This window comes from Mytilus galloprovincialis, chromosome 11 (assembly GCF_965363235.1).
Source record: "Mytilus galloprovincialis chromosome 11, xbMytGall1.hap1.1, whole genome shotgun sequence".
Lineage (NCBI taxonomy): Eukaryota > Metazoa > Mollusca > Bivalvia > Mytilida > Mytilidae > Mytilus > Mytilus galloprovincialis.
The window spans coordinates 70,177,212-70,186,943 of record NC_134848.1 but is presented as its reverse complement, the minus strand read 5'-3'; the positions used below and the strand labels follow the sequence as shown (position 1 = coordinate 70,186,943).

Genomic DNA, 9,732 nt, shown 5'->3' with positions numbered 1-9,732 from the left:
CTCACAATTTCAGATACGTTTTTGAAGATCTTATCCTGCTTGCACACCCAAGTTTTTGAACTAAGCAATGCGTTCTCCGGTACGTACCGATCCTATTTACACATATTAAATGAACAACTTTAGTAATACCCGAGGATGAAGTTACAATTGACAATGTTGTCCTGCTGATCAGGTTTTCTTGATTAGGTTTCTCGTTTATTTGAAGAAAAGTATAAACTTTTTAATACAATTGGGAAATAAGTAGTAAATTTTCCTCTTTTGTTTTGCGAGGGTAGATTTTAATTCTTAATCTTAACCGGTTTATAAGATAATAGCCAATAATGTATTAAGACATACCCCCTATGAAACTATTTCAGCAAATTCAATAAGAAACAATTTTGAAGAAGGAGAACCGATAACAAGGCAACCCAAAACTATAACTTATACATGTAAGTACATTCATTGAATTGTTCTGTCCTTGCAAATTCAGGATGAGAAAAAAAGTAAACAATTAATTCAATTGCTATTTTATACTCTGCATAATTGTTTGAAAGGAATGTAGGGTGATAATTCCGAATACGAATTGAAATGAGGTTATTACGGAAAGGACAGTATTATTTCCGTTGTAGTACAAATGTATGCTATCTAAAGACCTCGGTTTGAAAGAATACACGGCAACAACTCAGACCTAGCAACTCTGACCAACCTTGAGAGAAAAATACAGAGAGACAATATGTCAAAAGAATAAAAAGACGACCAAATTACCAACAAACTAATACTACAAAACAGCACAAAATACAAGCTTTATAAATGTATTCTTCATAATATATTTATAGCAGAATAAATTGGAATGCATATAATATTAAACATAACATTTTATAGCACAATAAATTGGAATGTATTTTAAAACCTAGCACATTCATATATACTAAACGTTTCAATCAACCACCCTTTTTATTCTGCATAGAGGATATAAAAATATACAAGTATATATACACATTTAATAACTGACTTACACAACAATTACCTTTACATACCCTTATACCTTCAAGCTTGTACACAAATGTATGACAATGAAAATGCAATCAAGCAAAATACTCCGAAGTGTCATACTAGTGTGAAAATGGATAGGATTAAAAATTTGCATAGCAATTGAAATGTGAAAAAAAAAATTTTAAAAATAAAAATGCACTAAATATTATCCACATTATATTTTGAGGACAATGATTTTTTAACATCACATAAATATACATGGTCATACATGTATAACATACTTGTGCTAGTTACTCTAGAATCAAACAAAATAGTAACTTGCCCATAACAGACATAACATGCATTATATGCATATTAAACATACATATCAACATACATTACATGTATAAAATACATATAAAACATACATTACATGCATAACATACATATTAGCATACATTACATGCAACATTGATTACATGTATAGCACACATACATTGTAACATACATTACATGTATAGCACACATACATTGTAACATACATTACATGTATAGCACACATATATTGTAACATAAATTACATGTATAGCACACATACATTGTAACATAAATTACATGTATAGCACACATACATTGTAACATACATTACATGCATACTAAGTATACATATAAGCATACATTACATGCATAGCTCACATACATTGTAACATACATAACAGGCATAGCACACATACATCGTAAAATACATTACATGCATTTCATACATACACGTTAACATATATTACATGCAGAACATACATAAATATTTAACATTCATTCACGCATAACATACATATTAGCATATATTACATGCAAAGCATACATATGAGCATCCAATATATACCCTCACTATCATTTGTAGAAATGTTTGTAGAAATGTAAAAGCATACTTATATTTCACATTCATGATCATAACAATGTGCATATGGCAATGTTTAAAGTTGTATTGCACCTGAAAGCATTTTTCGTTGAAGAACATGATTAATTACAGTAGCATTTCCCCCGAAGATGCTCCATCTTTCCATGTCCAGACTCTTTGTTTCTTGTTCCATTGTATTATTGCTTCCTTCTATCATTCATATAAAGGACTTATGGACGAACATAGACCTCTCTGCTGTGACGTTTACCATCAGGTGATCTAAGTAAAGAAAAATAACTGACATAAGAAAGTGTTCACGAAGTTTTTGAAAACACATTGAACAAATTCTCATTGTATTGCTAGACGTCATCCCAATATTACCTCTAAGAAAAGTATGATTGTCTAATTGTATGGCAGTGCTCAATTATGTTTCCTGCTACAGTCTGTTGTCCCAGAGTCTAGCTTGAAAATGACCATTTGATCATTTCGGTTAGTTATATCACTTTCATTTCTTTCTTACATTTTATGTATTTCTCTGTCCTGAATGTTCTTCCGTTTATTTGTAAGTTGCATACCTGTACCGTGATGTTTCCATTTTTGTGGTACAGATTTGTAACATTTCTGTATATTAAGCTGGAGGTTTGTTTAGCATTAAAACCAGGTTTAATAAACCCACCATTTATTCTTAACATGTCCTGTACCAAGTATGGAAGATGGTAGATGTTATCAAATAGTCCGTTTATGAATGCTGGCGTTTGTCTTTGTTTCAGTTAAGTGTTTGTGTTGTACTTGTTACGTTGTTTTCTTCTTATACTGACCTGTACTAGTAGTTTAATACTTTCCGTCGTTTTTATTATGTAATCCAGATGGATTTTTACTTAATCGATTTATGACTATTTAACAGTAATATACTACTGTTGCCCTTATTCACTTATTCATGTTTTTTTTCAAGTTAAAGATACTCACAACGTTCGTAAACTAATTGTTTCGGTAATTCGTTCTCCTCCTTTTATCCTGTTCCATACTAGAGGCAGACTTCCTGTATTGACACTATACTCTATGGGAAGTCCAGGGAACACAGAGTTCACATGCAGGATTCCGTCTTTGATTCTAAAGTACGTGTATCAGAGCATGATTAAGCTTTTAGTGAATTAATTGATTTACACTTTAAACAGACCACAATCTGTTAACCAAGGTTGACGAAAATGAACACATTGAGACGTTTATTAATAGTAACAATAAATTATATCCTTTTAAAATGCAATCATTCCTTATCGGACATATGACTTAATCCAAAACAAAACAATACGAGTGTTATTGTTTCACTATAGGAGAAATGCTAAACAAAACAAGATGTTTGTGCACTGTATCAATGTTGGAAACCAGCTTCCTCCACCAATAAATACTGGCCGCCACGAAATAGCCTAAATGTGGTGCTTAAAAGTGGCGTAAAAACACCAAAAATCAAATCAAATCATTGACAATGTTGGGAAAATCGGCAAACGAAACACTACATTTACGTGTGTTCAATGTTTGCGTGTTGGATACAATCAAAATGTGTGTGTGTTAAGTGATTCACTGCTGATTCACTGCTAGGAAATTGACACATATATACGAGTGATCAGTGTTTCCCTGTTTTGAAAAGAGTTCAACGGATGTGTGTTTATCAATATATATTGTTCTAATACTTACATTGCACCTGGAGGGGGTAGACGATAATTCACGTGCATTCTGTCCAATTTAGGGAGTTCCCTAAATGAAAGACTGTTGGCAAACTTTATCCAGTCCCTTTCAAACTCTGTCTGATCCGCTGTTGTTTCCCATTCTGCCCTATACCATGCCCGCTCAGCCATTGCTTGTAGACGTGGGTATGTCATATAGTCAAATTGTTCCTTCGTCCTAATTAATTCAGTCCACAGCTGAGATTGCATGCCTAATATAAACAAATGTAAAGATAGCTGTTAATTTCTGTGGCATCTTGTCTCTTGTGCAGAGTAGTCTAATTGGCAATCTTTACCTTACCTCTGTATCTTTAACCTCCTATATAGGAAAACCATACCAGTGTCTTCATAGGCACCAGTGTGTCTAACAGTAAATGTCCTCCACCTGCGTGCTATATATATAGTGCAGTAACAGTCCAATACCATTGAATTTTCGTTTTATATACAGGTTATTTACACTGTGTTAATTTTCCGTATCACAGTTGTTGGGTTATTACACCTTTACGTTGTTCTTGTCCTATTTCCATCCTTTTAACAGGAAACTATATCTGGTGGTGTGGAACAAAAAGAGAAGTCGGCGGCTACAGTATTCTATTTTGGCCATTAATTTTGTGTCCAGTTTCAGATTTTTCCGCAGCATTGTAATGTCTAGAAGAATTTGCATCTTTACTTTTGATGCTTGCTCATGAAAGTCTACATTTATTGAACCCTTCAGAACGGCACTAACTTACCCATAATTGAATTCCTGATACCGGATAGTCCTTCGCATTCTAGATAAACGTTCAAGCGTTTCGTCCCCTTGGTGGCATATAAGACACATCGGGTCTGTTTCATGCTCATACATTTTGATTCTGTGCGACTGCAGAATGTATGTGCCGGTTAGCATTTTTAGCTTTGGAGGAATTCTTCCTATGTCTCTAGCTGATTGACATTTGATTTTCAGTACGGTGGATGTAGCTTCCCTTGGTGAAATTCCATACCACATCTTTTTATATGAACATCTCCAAAAACAAGTTTAACCCTCCCTCAATTTTGCACCTGTCCCAAGTCCGGAGCCTCTGGCCTTTGTTAACTTTATTAGTCTTGTATTTTTAATTTAGTTTCTTGTGTATAATTCTGAGTTTAGTATGACGTCCATTATCACTGAACTAGTATACATATTTTTAAGGGGTCAGCTGAAGGACGCCTCTGGGTGCGGGATTTTCTCGCTACATTGTTCAATGTCCTTCGGTTGTTTTCTGCTTTATGGTCGGGTTGTAATCTCTTTGAAACATTCCCCTTTTCCATTCTCAATTTCAATATGCATTTAAAGCGTTCATATCCTTTTGTGAGAAATATCTAATACGTGAAGTGACTGAAACACACCAAGAGGTACTGAAAAACATAACTAAAACCGACAATGGAAATGGGGAATTTGTTAAAGACACAACAACCCAACCAAACAGCCGAAGGCCACAATAGGTCTTCAACACAGCGAATAATTCCGCACTCGCAAAAGTGCTTTAGCTTGCCCTTAAATAAAAGTGTGTACTAGTTCAGTAATAACGAACGTCATACTAAACTCCAGAATATAAACATTAATTCACATGCAATTACACAAGACCGTTGTTTGTAAAAAAAAAATTTGATCATTGCATCTAAATTGTCAGGCCAAATAAAAAAAATATATGTGTGGTTCCAGTAACCCCACCGTCTCTATTTTTTCGGCTTAAAAATAGCCTACCCTAAAGATTTTATTGTCATTTTTTATTAAGCACTGTTAAAGTCAGAATGTTGCTCCCATAGACTCAATGTAAAAAAAAACATAAAATAAAAAAATATCCCTACCTACCTACCCTAACTTTTATTCAGATGTAACTGGAACCACACATACTTTTTTATTTGGTCTCAGTTGACCACAACTAGAGCTGTTCATCAAGCTCATGATGACTGATGTACCCATATTTTGACTATTTTATTTATTGTGTCTGTTTAGTAAGCTCATCAATGTAAATATAACGGAATTTGATGAGACTGTCATCAAAGTGAGAGGGTTACTGCTATAAAACCAGGTTTAATCCACCATTTTCTACATTTGAAAATGCCTGTACCAAGTCGGGAATATGACAGTTCTTGTCCATTCGTTTTTGATGCGTTTTGTTATTTGATTTTGCCATGTGATTATGGACTTTCCGAATTGATTTTCCTCTAAGTTCAGTTTTTTTGTGATTTTACCTTTTTCGACAAACACCAAAATACAAATGTCGTTTAAATACGCTACTTGCTTGTGAAAGAAGAATCCTCTTTAGCTTTTCCAATTATTTTCTATGAATTTTCTGATACATAAATTGATAAACAACATATAAGTTTGTAGATAAGATGTGGTACGATTGCCAATAAGACAACTATCTAACAGAGACTAAATGACATAGGAGTTAACAATTATAGGTTACCGTTAGTACTCGTGAATACAATTATTTTAGGTAAACCTTCGTAAACATCAAACGAGGGAGACAAAACTATTAATGAACAATTGAATTTGTGAGCTACTTCTCACTAATGATGCCCTGCCAGCTAAAAAAATAAGGTAAACTGGAGTTTTTGAGTGATGAATCTAGAAATACATCACCATAGCTAACGCATGTAAACACTGAAAATAAATTTTAGAAAATCCTTGTAATTTAGTTCCTGAGAAAGATGCAACGAAAAATATTTATATGACAGAGGGACGGACAGAGGTAAAGTTTTTTTTTAAAGCGGGGTATTAATACATATGATTTTATACTTAATACCAACTACTTACCTACAATATTTTCTGGTTTGTCCAGGGACCCATAACCTTCTTTGCCTTTGACTTACCTACAATATTTTCTGGTTTGTCCAGGGACCCATAACCTTCTTTGCCTTTGAATGGATCAAACCCAAATACCATTTTAGTATTGACGTATCTAGTAGCCCAGTATAAACCTCTTTCCTCTGGATCTGGTTCGTAAGGATGATCAAGATATAAATAGGCTCCTCGGCAATTAACTACCTGAAATAAAATGACCATGTCGTTTTTCATTAAACATTCCTAAAACAACCTGTACCAACATCGAAGAAACGGTAGAACTTCGTGTTTTCTTTAAAACATTATGAAATGCTATACAGACCATTAGACTGTTTATACTATTTTAAAAAAGCTATACATACATGTATATAACGATTTAAAATTATACGTCAAGACATAATCTACCATGTATTACTGGACTTCAGTGGCTGTTGACATAAAGAAAGTTCAAAATTACCTTTTCTTTTTAATTTCTTGAGCCGTTTATTATTTATGCTGCTTTAGGTTGCTCTGGTCAAGTATGTTTTTACTTCATTTGAAAATTTGTTGCTTATTTTTATTGCATGCTATGTATGTGAGATTTCAACTTTGTATTACAGGTTGTTTTAAATGTCTAAATGCACTGTTTTTATGTTATTTATATGTTTTTATATTCGGTCAAAAGCTCCTTAGAGCTTGTGTTGCTTATTTGTACTTATGCCGAATCAAAGTAAAGTTTTCTTATATTATCTTATCTTATTTTTATTTTTATTTTTTTGGTGCATTATTCCCCAATATACAACCCCATCCACACTCTCATTAACAGTCTTACCTTGTAGCCTGCATTTGCTACTTTAAACAACGCTTTATGATGTTCTGTCCATACAAAGGCATACAAGTCTCTAAAAGAAAATATAAATAGAACATTATAAATGTAAACTCACTGCTTAATATAATTATGTATAAATCTATGAATGTAAAAGTGTGATTGGAAGTTCAAGAAAGACAGAAGAGTATTTGGTATTATATACATAGTACATATGTATAAATTTCATTTGTTCCCCAATACCACGTTCATGTCGCCGAATTAATTCAAACGGTTATATTTAATAAAGAACATAAGCTTAAAAATTTCACTCCGGGGGCCCAACAGACAAAATATGGAAATTTGCATTGGCAATATGAGGACATTCTTTTCAAAAGCTAGGAGCCCAAACAAATTTTGAGTAGCATTGGCTACTGGACCCCCCCCCCCCCCCCCCCCCCCCCCCTTGTAAAATTTTGTCTTAACCGTTAATTTTCAAAAACAAGACAAAGATTCAGACCGATATACACAAAAATAGATAAAAAGTTTTAACCGAGACATTATACTATAATGATAAAGTAAGAGACTATGTCCTAAACATCATAGATAAACATTGATTGTATTGGATTCCAAGTAGTTTTCGCTCCTCCAGCTCACAAAGTAACAGTCCGCAGAATACATATCAATGTTCTCAGATACATTGGTCAGATTCCGACCTCTCAGATACATTTATCAGACTCCCGATCCTTCAAACACATTTTCGGACTCCTAGCCGACCAGAGGTGAGCACGCTACGTGCATCCCGAGACCACCGAGGCAGTGATCACTTGCAATATGACAGCTGTTGTCCATTCGTTTGATGTGTTTTATCTTTTGATTTTGCCATTTGATTACTATGGCTTTCCGTTTTGAATTTTCCTAGGAGTTTAGTATTTTTGTGATTTTACTGTTTACTGTATTTAGATAAGAATTAAGTATGTAAAATAAGTAGTTTATTCAAATAGTTTACCTTTCTTTTACACCTAAACTTTTCAGAGAATATGGTGTATTGTTTTTCAAAAGTCCATCCTCCCAAACAGCATACGATAATTCGTTGAATTTTGTATTGCCAACAATCTTCTCAATGAAGTATTGCTTTATATCGTTTCGATTTACAGAACATTTCATATCTCTCATCGCACGTGCGGGTACCTCGTCCCCTCCAAGGTGAAACAAGGTCAAAGGTTGTATATCCTTGTGTATGGATACGAGTGTTCCTAGGACTACATCAATAAAGTTATACAGACCCTGACGACATGGGTTCGCGGAGTTGTCGTTGAATCCTTGAGCAGTCCGATAATTGTTCCCATCCTCACTGTCTGTCATTTTATACAAGTCTCCTTCATCTTTGCGATTTTGTTGACGCAGTGTAATCGATTTAAGTGCAGCGCGCATGTGACTTGGCATATCAATTTCCGGTATAATCTGAATATGTCGTCGATTGGCATATTTTAGGATTTCTTGATAGTCTTTGACAGTATAATAACCAGAACCGAGACTAGTTTTATGAGGTCCAGAACCAAGTGACGGCATCAGACATGTAGTCTCTTTTTCGTCGTGACATCTATTTGAACCAAGCTACAACATAAACAAATACATGAAATATGTTCAAAGTGATAGACGCAAAATTAAAGTAAGTGTTAAAGGTATATATAGCATGATTTATGTGTTTCTCTGGAATTCAACAAATGTGCTTTTCAGAAGTTAACTATACTTTTCTTATGAAAGACGGCCATCAACGACAAATTGAATCTTTGGGTTACAGCCTTCTGACTTGGGATAAGTACACAAAGAATATTGCAGAACGGGTTAAACTTTTGACTTCTGACTTGGGATAGGGGCGAGTAATCGTTTGTAATGACAACCTTTGAATTACAGCCTTCTGACTTGGGATAGATACATACATAATGTTGCAGGACGGTCAAACTTTTTTGCAACGACAACCTTTGGGTTACAGCCTTCGGACTTCAAGTGGGATCGGTACACAAAGAATGTTGAAGGACGGATTAAAAATTTGCTCTTCTGACTTGGAAGAGGGACGGGTTAATCTTTTGTAACGACTTTTGGGTTATAACTTTCTGACTTGGAATATATACACAAATAATGTTGCAGGACTCACTTTTGTCAGTTCAGGTATCTGAGGAATTTGTAATCTCCACCCGTCGTCGTCTGACAAATGAAGATGTAATTTATTTAGTTTGTACATAGCCATTATATCCAGTAATTCCATTATTGTTTCTTTCCCATGAAAATTTCTGGACAAGTCAACCATATGACCTCGATATGTAAACCTTGGTCGGTCCTTTATATGTACATCATGTAAAGACTTCTCTTTGGAATGGAGTGATTCGTCTATCAAGCTAAGTAATGACTGTAAACCATTAAAGGCCCCATGACTTGTAGGTGATGTAATAGATATTTTCTGTAACTCGGCATCGACTCGCAGTTCGTAGGCTTCATCATTTTGTTCTTGGATATGCTTATGGAATGTTGGCGATCCTTTTGAAAACTGAATGAATTTGTCTTTATC

At 34.4% G+C, this 9,732-nt stretch overlaps 1 protein-coding gene across 1 annotated transcript; it reads right to left on the bottom strand.

Annotated features, from left to right (window-relative positions):
• Positions 1-771: 771 nt before the first annotated feature.
• LOC143052721 (chitobiase-like) lies at positions 772-6,397 on the bottom strand. The gene is made up of 4 exons (XM_076225820.1): positions 6,353-6,397; positions 3,542-3,782; positions 2,816-2,959; positions 772-2,128 (listed from the first exon to the last, which is right to left on the bottom strand). Exons 2-4 carry the CDS (start codon positions 3,778-3,780, stop codon positions 2,080-2,082), a joined length of 432 nt encoding a protein of 143 aa, XP_076081935.1. The 5' UTR covers positions 3,781-3,782; positions 6,353-6,397; the 3' UTR covers positions 772-2,079.
• Between the last annotated feature and the right edge of the window lie 3,335 nt (positions 6,398-9,732).

Excerpts from the sequence above, each read along its gene's own strand:
- LOC143052721 (XM_076225820.1), bottom strand. The coding sequence starts at position 3,780 with ATGCAATCTCAGCTGTGGACTGAATTAATTAGGACGAAGGAACAATTT. Across the intron at positions 2,960-3,541 it reads CTACCCCCTCCAGGTGCAAT|AATCAAAGACGGAATCCTGC; the intron begins GTAAGTATTAGA and ends CACGTACTTTAG. Across the intron at positions 2,129-2,815 it reads ACAATTAGTTTACGAACGTT|ATCACCTGATGGTAAACGTC; the intron begins GTGAGTATCTTT and ends TTCTTTACTTAG.